Below are 16,390 nucleotides of genomic sequence, written 5' to 3'. Positions count from 1 at the left end.
AGTTTGGGGCCATGTACTGGAGGAGATCAGAAAGTGCATTTTTGTTACAGAGATCTGTTCTGGAGCACCCTGCCTTTCGTAGCTTCATTTCTTCCTGGTGCTCGAGTGTGGCAGTCACATGTACTGTCTGTCTCACTATTTTATTTTTTATTTACGCGTATTAGTACATATTTTGTCTTGGGAATAAGTAAAAACATATTATTTTAAAAAGTAGCTCTGAATCCGTAGGTGGACATTTGAATACAACTAAACATCACAATGAGGGTGTGTGGTGACACCCTCGGCCTTGCTCATTCACTGATGTTTTATATGGAATGGGCTTTAAGAAACCACAATGACCTCACTGGTGTGTGAGCACCAGTGGAGTAGAGACGGACTGGGAGATGTCCTGCCTCTGGTTTGTCTCTTTATGCAGCAATTGCTTTTTTCTCTTCTTACACTAATCCATGCAAATATTTTAAAGAAATTGACATTTCTAAAGCAAATAAAAATTTTCTTTCTTAGGGTTTAAGGTATTTCACCTTAATCTTTACTTTCAATGCATGGAAATAGGATTTTTAGGCTTTAGATGCTTCTGTAGTCTTTAATGTGAGCTAACTAAGCAGTCTTAAGATACTGTATTATCCATACTGAAAAGAGTAAAAGGAAAGTTAATGTTTTTTGTTTACTTCAATTTTAAATAATCACCTCAATTTTAAATAATATTTCAACATGCCATCACCATAAAATCATTTAAATTATTTTGATTTATTTTATGTGCTTATTCAATTTTATACTTTTGGTCGTGGTGCTGGGGGTTGAACGCAAGGGACTTGCACTGAAAACCAGTTTGTCTTTGTTTATCACCGTACTCAGCAAGGATCTCAACTACTAAGTGACCATGTGAGGCTGTCGGGTACCCTGTTGTCTGCAGAGACAGAACAAGCTCTTGAGAGTGGACAAAAAGAAGACAAATACTTCGTATGAGCAGGGTTGAGGAGTGTAATAACTTATTACCAGAGCTGATTTACGTGGTCATCCTCAAAGATACCAGAACTCGGCTTTTCTTTCCTTTTTAAACTCATTTGTTGGGAAAAGGGAAATAATTTGGAATACTGGGTAGATCAGATTTACTTTTTAGTTGCCCATAATACCCACATTATATAATTTTATTGTTTTTCTGAATGTGTATATTTCCATGCTTGTGTTTCCCTAAAGTTTCAGTCTATGTCTATAACCTTTAGCATAAATGCAGCTCCTCCTACAACGAAGATTTCGTGCTGCAGCTGGAGAAGGAGTTGGTCCAAGCCAGGCTGAGTGAGGCTGAGTCTCAATGCGCCCTGAAGGAGATGCAGGACAAAGTGCTGGACATAGAGAAGGTGGGAAACTTTGTAAATACCTCCTCTTCCTGCTCTGACCGGAGTCAGATACTTGTGCAGTACTTGCTGAACTGAGTTAGACCTCATGTTTTTCACACTCGAGGAGCTATGCACTAGATTTGCTGGTTGGTAGATGGTAGAGCGCTTGCCTAGAATATGTGAGGTCCTGGCATTAGGCCCAGCTCCAGATGGTAATTCCTGCAATCCCAGCACTCAGGATGAAGAGGTGGCAGTACAAGGTCAGCCTTGGTTAGATGGTGAGTTGGAGGTCGGTCTAGTGTGTATATGAGACCCTGTCTACAGGGAGAGTGGAAAGGCAGAATAAAACTAACTTTAAGGCTGCCAGTTCAGAAAACCCTTTCCTGTATCAGTGAGCACAGGACTGTGTTCTGCTTCCTCTTCATCAGATCATTGTTACAGGTCTGTGCTACAACTTAAAAATGGGGTGTGAGTACTGCAGTTCTTTATTCCTCAGGATTGTTTAGCTATTCTGAGATTTTGTGTTTCCATGTAAAATTGAAGATTTATTTTTCAATTACTTTGAAGAATTGTGTTGGAATTTTTATGGGCTTGCATTGCATCTGTAGATTGCTTTTGCTAGGACGGCCATTTTTACTATGTTAATCCTATCAACCCATGAGCATGGGAGATCTTTTCATCTTCTTCAATTAAAAGTGCCAGTTCTTCCTGGTAACTTTCATACAAATCCATACATATTTTCATGTTTAAGAATGCCAATAGAGATGAACTCTGTCCCCAGAACCCAGATGGTGGGAGGAGAAAACTGACTCCTGCAGGTTAGCTTACCACCTCCTCAGATGTATGTGTGGGCACACACAGCCATACAAAACTAAGTTATAAAAAATGTGACTTTAAAAAAAAATCTGAATTTCTCTGACTTTAGAAGAACAACTCGTTTCCTGATGAGAATAACATCGCGAGGCTTCAGGAGGAGCTCATCGCTGTGAAGCTGAGAGAGGCGGAAGCCATTATGGGTTTGAAGGAACTTCGACAGCAAGTCAGAGATCTAGAAGAACACTGGCAAGTATGTCAGGCTGGCTGTGCTTTTCCAAACAGAGCGAAAACCAAGGACTGAGTTGTGTTACTTTGAAATACCTGGTGACCAACAGTAGGTGACGAAAAGAGATCTTGCTTAGTGTCACAGTTGAGACATTTACAACTTGAGAGCATATCTAAGATGTACTTTATACATAAACTGTAAACAAGATCATATTGAACTTTTGCATTGTTCGAGTTTCCTAGAGAACTATAAATAGTACAAAACTTACACAGTATAAAACTTTTCTTTTTCATTAAGAATAATATTTTTATTCTTTGAGAAGGTCATACATGTATGCAGTGTATTCTGACCATATTCATCTTGGTGCCTCCTCCAGATCCTCCAAGACATAACATTTACTTCCCTCCCAGCTTCACACCCTCATTTGTTTCCTTTAGACTCACTCGTCCAGTTCGTGCTGCCACATACTCACGGGAGTGGGACCATCCATTTGAGCACGATTGGTCTACCAGGGCTGCATTGTTAAAGAAAAGTGATTCTCCCTTATCCAGGAACAGCTGTCAGTAGCTCATAGCTGTTGTGGGAGCTCCAGAGCCTGCCCCTTCAGGCTGGAATGTGGACTGGCTTGATTTTCTACAGGGTTTGTGCAGGCAACCTCAGCTGGGGGTTCATGAGTCTAGTGGTCCTGTCATGTCCAGAGGACACTGTTCAGTCCTGGGCTTCCCCACCCCCCAGCTCCGTGAGCCTCGGTGAGAGGGGCTTGACACAGGTGTCTCTTTTATGACTGCGCACTCCGTCACTTTGATCAGTTGTCAGTGTTTGTGTCAGTTGTTGCCAACTGCACAAAGACAACCTGTGGTGTAGAGGTGGAGCTCAGAGGTCAGTTTGGTATTCTGTTCAGTTAGCAAACACAGTTTGCTTTGCTATCAAGTTACATTGTTGGGAAGACGGAAACAGCTGAAGGAGGACACCAGTGTGTATTTGTAAATTTCTAACTTCTTTGAAAATGCCTTTCACAAAAATAAATGACACTTTAGGTATCTTCTCACGAATGTATCTTCTTGTAAGGGAAATTTGATAACAGACTGTAACAACGTGAAAGACAGAAGAGAATGAATTTTTAAAAACAATATAGTTTCAGAGTGGTGATCTTGGTTTAAACTGAGGGTGGGAAGAGACATCTAGTAAAGACTGAGATCAGTCAATGGAGGGGACACCTGCTGCAAGGCACAGAGCCAAGGCTGCGAATCTGAATTGGATCTTCTGCACTCGCAAAGGTGGGAGAGAACTGACTCATGCCGGCTGTTCTCTGAGTGCCGTGGAACCAGTGAATGAATATAATGTAATTTTAAAAGAACAAAAGAAGTTATTCCTTGATATTGTCATGGCTTTTGAAAATGTATTGACAAGTACCCAGCTGTAACAAACTGTAGTTAAGCTGGGCATGGTGATTTGTTTTTGGATCCCAACACTTAGGCTGAGGCGGGAAAACCCTAAGCCCAGAGTCTGCCAGGAGTACAAACCAAAAGCTTCTCTCAAACAAGTAAAATGATTTGGGGCAGTGCTTAAATATGTGCTCTGTAAAGTTAACTCTTGTTTTGATAAAGTGTAATGTTGTATGCTGTAGCGTCATTTAGCCCGAACTTCTGGAAGATGGAAAGACCCGCCCAAGAAGAACACTGTGAATGAGTTACAGGATGAGCTGATGAGCATCCGCCTCAGAGAAGCAGAAACCCAGGCAGAAATAAGAGAAATGAAGCAGAGGATGATGGAGATGGAGACGCAGGTATGACGGGCAGGCCCAGGTGAAAGCAGCGTGGGTCAGAGTCTGACAGCTGTTTGTTCAGAATTCTTATGTAACTAAAAATAACATTGAAGAGATACCATAAAGTTATGAAGAGTGAAGATCTAGGCTTTAAATGGGAAATTTAAATTTTATGCTGTTGTGTTTAGAGGGTGGCAAATGAGCAAAAAATTTAACATTGTCTCATCCTTAGAATTAAGGTAAAAGATGAAGTCCAGACAGCAGTTTTCTGGTTCTCATGTAGAAAGCTAAAAGTCACTGCTGCCCCCTGTCCTTATTCTCGTGAGCTAGGGTCTGTCACTGACCCGGGAACACCGGCAACTTAGCATGTTTTACAATGAAGCAAGCTCCAGTAATCCTCCTGCCTGTGTCTACCCCAGGTGAGCCTGCCTTTTACACGAGAGCTGACGATCTGAACTCAGGTCTCCATGCTGGTGCATCAGGCACTCTTGCCAACAGCCTTTGCCCCAGCCCTGTTTTGTTTTAGCTTTGTTTTTTGAGACAGGGTGTGCAATATTGCTGGCAGACTGTAATGATATTTTGTGTTTTAACAAATAAAGCCTGCCCTAAGATAGAGTGCGGAACCAAGCCACTAGAGGCCAGGCAGTGGTGACTCACACCTTTAATCCCAGGACTCTGGAGAAAAGGACAGATGCATCTCTGTTAGTTCAAGGCCACCCTGGGCTACGAGAAACTGATCCAGTCTGAAAGAGAAACAGAGCTCACACAAAGGCAATTCCAGCACTGGGGAGGTGGAGACCGGTGGAGAGAGGAATATAAGGCAGGAGGAGGCAGGAGGAGGCAGGAGCGCAGATGCAGTCCGAGGTGTCAGTGAAATTGTCAGTGGATGCAGTCTGGGGAGGTCGTCTGAGGACAGGCTCGCCCTTTTGGTCTGAGGATTTGGTAGAGGTAAAAGGTCTCTCTAGTGGCTGGCTTCACTGCTTCTCTGACCTCTCAGCTTTCACCCCCTAATAGCTGACTCCAGGTTTAGAATTCATGCTACAGTTGGCTTGTTACTCACTCTGTAGCCTGGATTAGCTTCAAACTAGTGGCCAGTACTGGGATTATAAACATAACACCTTTTTCCCCCATAAATTTAATCTCTGCTTGACCCTTCAACAAAATTTAAGCAAGCCGGACTGCATTTGGTTTTATTAGGGTTGCCTTACTGCACAAATTAAGAAGGGACATTATGTAGAGCCAAGTTCCTCAACCAGAATATGTAATTTTTGAGCTAGAAATTTGATGTGGAATTCCCTTCTATATGCTGTGACTGTTTTATTACCAATGGTTAATAAAGAAGCTGCTTTGGCCTATGGCAGGGCAGAATATAGCTAGGTGGGAAAACTAAACTGAATGCTGAGAGAAAGAAGGCGGAGTCGGGCAGTTGCCACGTAGCCTCCCAGGAAGCAAGATTTGACGTAACAAACCACGAGCCTTGTGGTAAAATATAAAACAATAGAAATGAGCTAATTTAAGATATTAGAGCTAGCTAGGAATATGCCTGAGCCTTTGGCCAAACAGTGTTATAATTAATTCAGTTTTTCTGTGATTATTCGGGTCTGGGTGGCTGGGAAATGTCTCCCTTTACAGGAATTTTGTTTTCTGTAACTAGTCTGTGCATCATGGGGTGTTCAGCACCCTGCCCGGCCCTGCAGACGTCTTTCTTCCCTTTAGTAACTGAAGCTGTGTCCATACGTCTCCAGTAGAGAATCGCAGTGTCAGCGGTAGTGGGCATTTACCTTTTCAACTTACATGATGTGATCCTGGGTACTAAGTTTAAAGTTCAAGTCCAAACCCATCTCCTCAGATCTCTCTGTGTCACGTCTCCGTCTTAGATGTGTTGGGCCTGAGATGTGTGGATTGTTTTGCTAATAACGCTTGTTTGCTCTGTAAAGGTGAACTTGGCTTTTATAAATGACATTTGTCAGAGTTGTATTTCATGTAAAGTTGTCCTGTGGCTCCATGCTGCAGACTGTAGAATCCCTGCTGATACTGAAATCTTCAGATACCCATGTCCTTAAATAAAATGGTTTATTATTTGTGTGTAACCCGTGTCCATTCACCAGTATACTTCAAACCATCCCTAGGTACAACGCCTAATGTAGCACAGAAGAACAGAAGTAATGGCTACACTGTATTATTTACGCAATAATAACAAGAAAAGTGTGCACATGTGCAGTACAGATACAATTTAAAAATTTTTCGGTCATTAGCAGTTTGAATTTGTGGATACATAGGGAAGGGGAACAAGCATTCTGCTGATTTTCAGAGTTTTTTTCCAGCCAGTAGGGGGCGTAGTTTACTCATGCCTCGTTCTGTGTTCTAGTGAACAGATGTGGTCAGCCCGTGTCAGGCAGGCCTCTGGGACATGCAGTGTCTCAGGGTGGACGTGCCTTGTTTCATAGCACTCAGTTACTTCCTCAAAAAGTTTCATTGAAATTAAAAAATAAGGAAGGGGCTAAAATTATGAAAAGTAAAAATCAGATTTTATAGTGGGAAGTTTTATTTTTATGATCAAAATTTATATACATATATGTATATTTGTATGTGTGCATATATATGGGGGGGTGAGTCAAATTCCTGACATGGTTTAGGGAACCTTTGAAACCTGAACAATGGACAGCTGAGCTGTCAGATGTGTGGGCTGTGCACACGTTTTCATCACATGCCCCAGCAAATACACAACAGAAAAACGTTCTCTGTAGCACATGGAAGGGTCTTGTATAGGGAGTACCTAAGGTTAGCAGTTTTTGTGCCTAGAAATGGGTACACATTTCCTCCTGCCAGGCCTTTCATGTGGCAGATCTGAATTTATACAGTCAGACGTGCTGAGTTGAGGTTTGCTCTGTGGTTATATACACTGCGCCACCGGGCTTAAATCCCTGTGGCCATACCTCATTTTCAGAATGAGGATTGGTTTCCCAGAGGGCTGTTCTCAGAAACTTGGTGTCTTCAGTCTGCATCACCCCCTGGAATTGGGAGTGTCTCCAGCAGTGCCGCTCTGTTGCTGATGTGGGAGTTGGAAGGCTGTTTCCCATTTTCCAATAAAGCCTTAGTCTCCAGTTTGCTTTCCTATCAGAGGTGTTGGGCCTTCTAATGCTTCTGCCCGCCAGTGGCTGCAGTACTTGGTCCAGAACATATTTCTGCCTCTTCTCCCAGATTGTGTTGTATAACCCCAGAGGCAGCAGTGTGTGCTGGTCCCATGCCAGGTAAAGCTTTCCTTCCATGGAAGAGATGGTAAAGTTAGTGCTTCTCCCGGTTCCGTCCAGCCCATGCTGTGGGTGTATCCTAAGGCTCTCCAACTTTGTGTGTGCCTGCTGGGGTTTATGACAAGAGTGCATAAAGGAACTTGTGACTCTCTACGCCCAACACTTGGCCTCTGTTAGTCTGATGTTTATTCTAACTGAGTTTTCTCTGCAGTATGGCTGCTTCTGCCTTGGTAAGAAGGGCTTAAATCCCTCCCTCCCCTCTTCCCAAGGAGGCTTCTGGTCAGAACCCAGAGTTCAGTCTTGGTCCCCGCCCCCCTTATTTGGTCAGAAGGTTGGAAGCGGCATTCTAGCTCTTTTGATCCCACTCAAGAGTCCTCGTGATTTGTTGGTTTGTACCTTCTGTTTCTGTCCCAAATTAATCTTTTCCTTCTTTCCTGTTTTTAATTTTTCTTTCACTTTCTCTATATTAGTTTGACTTTTAGAATTATTTTTTTTAATTAATTTACTTTTTTATTTTTTATAGGTGTTTTTTCTGTATATGTGTCTGTGTGAGGGTGTTGGATCCTGGATTTATAGACAGTTTTGAGCTGCCATGTGGGTGCTGGGAATTAAACCCAGGTCCTCTGGAAGAGCAGCCAGAGATCTACCTGCTGAGCCATCTCTGCAGCCCTGTGATTATTTTCTTTTAATTATTTATAATTATTAATGTTTATTTCCTGAAAAATTGGAAACACTTGCCTGACTAAACAAATTCTAAAGGCAGTGACTATATCTCTACTTTAAGCTCCAGGCCCTTCCTCGGAAGAACATCCGTGTTGTCCCATACCCCACCTTATTCTGTGGACGTGGCCTGTGCCTCCAGGTTGTCAGCCACTGCTGCCGCCACAGGGCTGGCACTCGCTTGACTCCAGTCTGTAACTGCCGTGTCCTCCTTCCCGTCCTGCCCTCTTGTCTCTCTTCCCCTCTTTTTTCTTTCTTCTCTGTCTTGCTTTATTACCCAGGCTGGTCTCAAACTCAGGATCCATCCAGATAGCTGGGATTATGGTTCTGATGTCACTGTACTCAGGATCCATCCAGATAGCTGGGATTATAGTTCTGATGTCACTGTACTCAGGATCCATCCAGATAGCTGGGATTATGGTTCTGATGTCACTGTACTCAGGATCCATCCAGATAGCTGGGATTATGGTTCTGATGTCACTGTACTCAGGATCCATCCAGATAGCTGGGATTATGGTTCTGATGTCACTGTACTCAGGATCCATCCAGATAGCTGGGATTATGGTTCTCATGTCACTGTACTTGACTCCCTTTCACTTTTTACATTGAGTTTGCCTTTGCTCTTTTTTTTTTTAAAAAAAACAGATCTTGCCTCAAGTTTATTTGTAAAACAGCATAGGGCCCTGATCACCTAACTTAGCGTGTGGGTGTGTGACACCAGCCCATCTGCCTTCACGCTGCAGACAGAAACCTTTCATAGGGGCCTTCACAAGGGCCTGGGCACTACTGGAGCTGAGGCCTGGACCTTGGTTTAATCCTTGAGCTTTGACTGGCAGAGCCTACGACTCTTGACCAGGTAGCTTCTAATCCAGTTCCCAAGCCTGGGGTGAGCAAGGAAAGCAAGATGGCCGAGTGTGTGACCGGGGCCATTTGGCATCTTGGGCTGGGCCACCTTGGGTTGACAGACTCTTGATGGCTTCTGCACACACTCATTGCCTTTGCATTGCTTGCCTGTGTCTTCTTCAGGCCTTTCTTGTGCTTCTTGGTTAAACGTATGTTCCTCAGGAATTTGGGGGTTGACCCCCTTGAGAGAGAGATTTGTGTCTTTGTGACCGGGTTTTCTTGGTGCCATTTCTTGTGCCATTTTTGGAATTGGTTATGTGTGGTTTGGTTCTTGGCCTTGGCCATGGCAGAACTGTAACCCATGGCTCCTGAAGTGCCTGTGCTCTTAGATGAGCACTTAATTGAGTAAACTCTTGTAGACTGAAAAAATTTTTTTTATATGTTGGCTGGTAAAATGCCTTCATTATCTTCCCTTCATATGGACTCTGTTTTCCTTGACTTGCCTGTTTCTTCAGCCTGCTGAGTATTGTTCTAACGCATCTTGGTGAGGATGTGTTTGCCTCTGTCGTCCTTGGATTAACTGTGCTCCTTGAGCTGTGTATTCACACCTGTGTGTTTTGTTTATGTGTTATAGCACTGGAGCTCACACCCAGATAGTCAGTGCTGTACCACCGAGGTGCTTAGTGCACTGACTAGCCAGGATTACAGCAGCCTTACAGAACTAGTCCTTTTTTGATTTTTCAAGATAGTGTTTCTTTGTGTATCCCTGGCTGTCCTGGAGCCTGCTTTTTAGACCAGGCTGGCCTCAAACTCACCGAGATCTGCCTTCGAGGTGCTGGGATTAAAGGCGTGCACCACTATGCCCGGCTCTTCTTATTTTTTCCATTTTTTGTATCTTTAATAATTTTAAGTATTTATTTTATGTAAAGTCCTTATATAATTTTCTTATTGAGGAATTTTTAAACTATATCTACTTTCCCATTAAAACCAGAGATTTAAATTTTTTTATAGAACTATTTTTTTATTTTTCATAGAACGAGGCAGAATGAGTCAAAGGACAGTGCCAACTGAGCATTCACTGCGCCTGCAAACTTCTTTCTTCAGTCCCCGTGCGTGTGCCCTCCTCACAGTCTTCCTGACACAGCCGAAAGGCAAGCCTATTTTTCCAGAATACTGAGATTTGTTAGGATTAAATAACTTGCCCAAGATCAGAGAACACCTGACTCATTGGTGAAGTGAGAGGGCTCACAGTTCAGTTTATGCTCTTGTCTCCCGTATCTTTCCCCAGGCTTACAGAAATAATTGTCTCTCGGTTGTTTGTGAAGGTCCTCATAGTTTACAGGTTTTTTGCATAAGTGGTATATTTAGGTTATATTTTTGTTTATTTAAGTGTTTATTTCTAGTGTTTAGAAGCAGGGTCTCATGTAGTCCAGGCTAATCTCAAACTCTGTATTACATGAACAAAGGTAGCCTAGAACTCCAGGTTCTCCTGCCTCTACCTTCCAAACACTGAGATTGCAGATGTATGCCACCGTGCCTTTCTGGTATGTTGATTAAGAAGTTTTAATATTCTTTTGGAGAATTCAATGTTTTTGTTTTAAAGATTTTTTTTTTTTTGAGACAGGGTCTTGCTGTTAGTATGGGCTGTCAGGTTCACAGAGTAGCCCCCAGGTTGTCCTTAAACTCTTACTGGTACTTCTTCCTCAGCCTCCCTAGTATGGATACATGTGCTACACACTTGACTAAAGATTTGTTTCATATCTTTTTCCATTTTTAATAAACATTTAAAAAACATTTTATAAGATTGTTTAAGTGTAAGATTTACAGGTTAAAAATTAATTAAAAATTTCCAGTCTTTTACCTATAGTGAGTCTATTTATATTTCTCATTAGAACCAGATCAACAGTAACCAGCTTCGAAGAGCAGAGCAAGAGGTCACCAGTTTGCAGGAGAAGGTGCATTCTCTTTCTGTGAAGAACAAAGGGTTGCTTACCCAGTTAAGTGAGGCAAAGCGCAGACAGGCAGAGATTGAATGCAAGGTAAGTGTCAGTTTAATGCTCCCTTTTATAGATTTATTTATCGCGATTATATACTGTCTTTTTGAGACAGCCTCTCAATATATGGCCTTGGCTAGCCTGGAGCTTGCTATGTGGACTAAACTGGCCTCAAAGTCTCATTGATTCCTTTGGCTTTGCCTCCCATTGCTGGGATCCAAAGCATGTACCACACCAAGATTAAATTTTCAGACAAGGTTCACTCATTTTGTTCATAGGGTGAATTGCAGAGAAGAAACCTCATTTTTAACCGTAGACTTGGTTAAGTTAATGTCTTACATTGGTGTCTCTATCGACTAGTGTGTCTTTAGAACCCAGCTGTGATGGCTTACCTGAAAATGCAGGTGGTGGGGGGTCTGATGCTCCCTACTTGATTCTCGCCGTGTTAGCAGGCAGTCAGTGTTGCAGTGCTTTCTGGGTAACAGAAACAGAAATGGGTATGCACAGGTAGATTAAGAAAAATGTATACAATTTCCATCTGTTAATTGGTTTTTGTTTATATGAAGCTTTTTGTTCAAAAAGAACTATAAGTATTTGAAATAAATTGAATTTTTTATGAAAAGGCTTATAGCAGCTTTAGCTAATGGGGGGTCAGGGCTGGAGCATCAGGCAGAGGAGTATGGATAGACATACATAAATACGAGAATAGCTGAAGAGATGCATGTCGTCCGAGCTTTAGAGCTGATTTCTGGGGAGGGTGCGGCATTTTAAGAGGAACTATTACTCCATCAGCACAGCTCCTTTAAGAGTCGCAGTGCCCTCAATGCATCCCAGCTTACTATTTTATGAGAAATGAGACTTTCAGCGGCACACACAAAGCTGTAATTCCATCAACTTGTTCTGGTGTTATTAAAAACCAGGAGTGAAGCTGGAGTGGTTATCTGTGTCACTGAGATCCAGAGATGAAATTACATCCTGATAAATATTCATGGTTGTTAGAGTTCAGACTGAAGAAATCTGTAGGCAATACTGACAATTGTTAGCTCAAGAACTGACCCTTTAAAAAGGTACAACTGGACTAATTTAACCATAAAGTTGTATCAAAGGCTGCACAAGCAGTGGTGGCGCAGTGAGTTGTACCGTGCCTTGTCACCCTGATGCTGATGGACGTTTTGATGCCACACTGCCCTGTGATTTGTCTTCAATAGAGAACTAGTGTAATCTTTTCTAGATCAGTGCCAGCTTTCTTTAGACATTTTGATAATAGTATTTCTGAATTTAATATTATCGTGGCACCTGTTAGCAAAATGAAATGTTCTTTGGAAGTATTTGTGGAACTTGGCCATGAAGATACATGTTTTGAGTTTGTCTCAGTAATGGGTAAGGACTCGGAGCAGTGGAGGACTGGGCAGGCTGGCACAGGATTTCCCTCAGTACCCTAGAAGTGTGTCCAGGACCCTCACTCTGATGTGCCCCTGCACTAACTCAGCCGTCTTCACTGCCTTCGCAGATCCTGGTGATTAATATTAGTGCACTTATTGTTACTCTGGCGCCTAGAGCCTGTCACACTTCCCGCTTAGAGTACAATTCAGTAACAACTATAACTTCTCCGAGAAGCAAGTCCCTTATTACATAAATTAGATTCATTTTCATTATGTTTTATATGATTAAAGCTTATGATTTGTTGGTGAGTAACCTTTAAAGCTCATTTTATTTTTCATATATAAGTATCTGAATAGTATCTGTATTATCAACATTTTTACTCTATAAATGAGTTTGAATATTCTCACTTAAAATAGCACAAGCCTATAATCCCCCATTTCAGTCCCCAACACTTTGAATCCCGAAAGATTTTCATAAACTTCACGCAGGTTCACTTGAAGGCAACATTTGACTTGAACCAGTAGGTGGCCTCTTACAAGTTGTTGTCCCCTGGGACGGGGATGTTTATGCCTGACTGCTGCAGTGCAGATACCGACTCAGACCCTGCCACATCCTACGAATATCAGTTTATGCCCTTAATAGTTTGTATAGTCAGAAAAAAATCTCAGTTCCAGATTCAGCCAGGTTGTCTCTGTTTTCTTGTTGCTGTAGAACAAGGAGGAAGTCATGGCTCTGAGGCTCCGGGAAGCTGACAGCATAGCCGCCGTGGCAGAACTGAGGCAGCAGATCGCCGAGCTTGAAATCCAGGTACGCTGTGGCCGCTCCCGCCGCCCGCACCAGAACCACCGCGTTTGTATATCTGCCTTCCGGTGACTGCGGTTCTGTTTTCAATACTTCATCCGTCTCAGAGGACTTCTGGGGGGGGGGGGGGGAGTTCATCTGGAGGCCAGAGGGTGAAGTTGAATGTTTTCCTCCGTTGCTCTCTACTTTACTAACTTAGGCTGATCTTGCTAGTGAGCTGCTCCAGGCCCCTTGTCCCCCCTGAGTCTCTGCCTGCTTGGCCTTACATGCAGCTGCCACTCACGTGGGTGCTGAGGTCTGAACTCTGGTCTTTCCGCTCAGGGAAGTGCTCCACCCACTGAGAAATCTCAGCCCACAGGTGCGTTTTTACTTATACATAGCATAAAACTTTCAAAATGTACAATTCTGTGACATTAAGAATATTTATGCTGTTGTATGACCACCAACACCATCCGCCTCCAGAACATTTTCAGGAGAGTGGAAGCCTGCCGTCCTGGTGTGTTAGGTGGCATCACCGCCTCATGCACACTGGTGATTTCCCAGGGGCAGTGGTGCCAGTGCCAGGCATCCCTTTACATGATACTTAGCATTTATTTATCTTCTTTGGGGAAAAGTCCATTCACACTCTCATCCATTAGGATCTGTTTATCTTGTTGGTGATTAGTTGTGGGAGTTACTTGTGCATTCTCAGTAGCAAGCATGTCCAGTGGTGTGGTTTATAAATGTTTCCTTCTGCAGGATACTTTTCATGATTTATTTTTTATTTTATGTATCTGTAGCCTACATGTATGTCTGCACCATGTGCATGTAATGCACACAGACGCCACAAGAGGGCGTCAGATCCTTATGGATGGTTGCTAGCTACCATGTGGCTGCTGGGAACAGAATTTGAGTCCTCTGCCAGAGCAATGCTTGTTCTTAACTGCTGAGCTGTCTCTCCAGCACCAAGGTGTAGCAGGGGATTGTTTGGACTGTCAGCTTCTGAATAATGACACGGAGACTTTTTATTAATTATAAAAGCTTGACCTTAGCGTAGGCTTGTTTTACAGCTTAAATTAACCTGTTTATGTTAATCTTCATTTTGTCATGTGGCCCATTACCTCTCCTCAGTACCATACATCCAACTTCCTCTGCATCTGGCTGGCGAATTTCCCATCTCAGACTCTTTCCCAGAGTTCCTGTCTCTCCCTGGAAGTCCCGCCTATTCTCTTCTGTCTAATTATTGGCCACTCAGCTCTTTATTAACCGAATCAGAAGGTGCCTTTGGCAGGTGAGGTAAACAGAGATGGATCTTCAAATAATATACAAAGAGATTATCCCAGAACCAAAGGTGTTGATAGTCTTTTGATGCATAAAAGCTTTTTTTATCTGAAATCTAAAATCTAAGAGAACTTCTAAGTCCATTTTGAATGACACTCATCATCTGTCTGCACTATCACTTCTATTTTAAAAAGAAAATTTAGATTTTTAAAAAAGTAAACGTGGGCCAGATGTGGTGACAACCATTATTCTGATCACCTGCGAGGACGTGGTGACGACTATTATTCTAATCCCCTGCCAGGCTAAAGCAGGAGATTGCAAGTTTGGTGTCAGGATGGGGCACCATGCTGAAGTCCTGCCCCACCTTCCACCTACAACGTCATTTTAAATATCCTACTTTTCCTTCCTTAATTCTGTTTCTGTTGTGTTTTGTTTTATGTTTATGAGTATTTTGCCTGCTTATATATCTCTGTACCATGTGGAGACCATCCCTGTGGAGTCAGAAAGAGGGTATTGGATACCCTAGAATTAGCGCTACAAATGATTTAGACTACCATGTGGGTGCTGAGAACTGGACCTGGGTCCTCTACAAGAGTAAACAATGTTCCTCACTGCTGAGCCAGCTCCTGGCCCCATGTCCTACGCTTTTACTACAAAATATGATAAAGTAGTAAGTGTCCTATATGAACAGAGTATTATAGGAGTTGTTTGTTTGTTTGTTTGGTGTCTTAGTTATGGTTTCTGTTGCTGTGGTAACACACTGAGTTCCAAAGCAACCTGGGAGGAAAGAGTTTATTTCATCTTAACAGCTTTTCGTTCATTTTCTAGGGAAGTCAGGGGTCAGAACACTCAAGGCAGAAACAAAAGCAGAAGCCATTAAGGAACATTGCTTACTGAGTTACTCTCTGTGGCTTGTTCACCCTTTCTTACAGCACCCAGGACCACCAGCACAGGGGTGGCACACCTACAGTCATTAATCAAGAAAATCCACCACAGGCTTGCCCACAGGCGAAACTGGTGTGTGTGTGTGTGTGTGTGTGTGTGTGTGTGTGTGTGTTGGGAGGGGGTGTGTTTTCTCTATTGTGGTTCCTTCTTCCCAGGTGACTCTACCTTCTACCTTGTGTGTGGAGTTGACGTAGACTAGCCAGCACAGTATTAGTTTAGTTTTCTGAGAGCTCTCGATATGTAGCTCAGGTTGTCCTGGAACTCACTGTGTAGAGCTGACTGGTCTAGAACTCCCGTAAGAACTCATGTCTGTGCATCCAGAGTGCTGTGATCATAGGTGTGAGGTACCATGCCTAGCTTTGGTTACTTAAATCATGCTATTATACACAATTCTATATTGACTTTTCCAAGTTATTGTTCTGTTGTTGTGAAGAGACACCATGACCAAGGCAACTCTTATAAAAGAAAACATTTAATGGGGGCGGGGTTGGTCAGTGGCTACTGTGGTCGGAAGCAGGTAGACATGGTGCCAGAGTAGTAGCCCAGAGCTTTCCATTCTGGTCCATAGACAGCAGGTGGTGTCAGGGAGGGAGGGAGGGAGGGGAGGAGGACAGAGATTTAGACTCAAGAGATCCTGGCAGGTACTTTTAAAACCTCAAAGCCTACCCCAATGATATACCTCCAATAACGTCACACCTGTCTCAACAGGGCCACACCCCTTGATTTTCCCCAGACAGTTCCACCACTGGGTACCACTGGGTACCAAACATAGGGGCCTGTGGGTGCCATCTTCGCTCAAACCACTGCACCATCTTTCTAAACGTCCAATCACAAAATAGCAAGATTTAAGTCATGACTTTTAGCTAGGTTTGGTGGCATATGCCTGTGACTTCACAGCCTGCCGTGTTGTGCATGTGTGAGTGTGCACTCATGTACACACGCAGAAGCCAGAACTGAACATGGGGTGTCACACTGAGCCAGAGACTCGCTGTTTTGGTAGATTGACAGGCCAGTGAGCTCCTAGGATGTGCTTGTGTCTGCCCCTCAAT

General features: G+C 43.1%; 1 protein-coding gene across 1 annotated transcript in view; it reads left to right on the top strand.

The window, feature by feature from the left end:
* The window catches only part of LOC121433603 (EVI5-like protein), a 94,664-nt gene extending 81,456 nt beyond the window's left edge, over window positions 1-13,208 (top strand). The window contains exons 14-18 of the mRNA XM_041632089.1: window positions 1,224-1,358; window positions 2,263-2,403; window positions 4,007-4,165; window positions 10,851-10,997; window positions 13,047-13,208. Of these exons, the coding sequence (XP_041488023.1) occupies window positions 1,224-1,358; window positions 2,263-2,403; window positions 4,007-4,165; window positions 10,851-10,997; window positions 13,047-13,208 (744 nt within the window). The remainder of the gene's footprint in view (window positions 1-1,223; window positions 1,359-2,262; window positions 2,404-4,006; window positions 4,166-10,850; window positions 10,998-13,046) is intronic.
* Window positions 13,209-16,390: the final 3,182 nt, after the last annotated feature.

This window comes from Microtus oregoni, unplaced genomic scaffold (assembly GCF_018167655.1).
Source record: "Microtus oregoni isolate MIOR12 unplaced genomic scaffold, Mior012 000040F_ref0000088, whole genome shotgun sequence".
Lineage (NCBI taxonomy): Eukaryota > Metazoa > Chordata > Mammalia > Rodentia > Cricetidae > Microtus > Microtus oregoni.
This window is presented reverse-complemented; position numbering and strand designations above follow the sequence as displayed.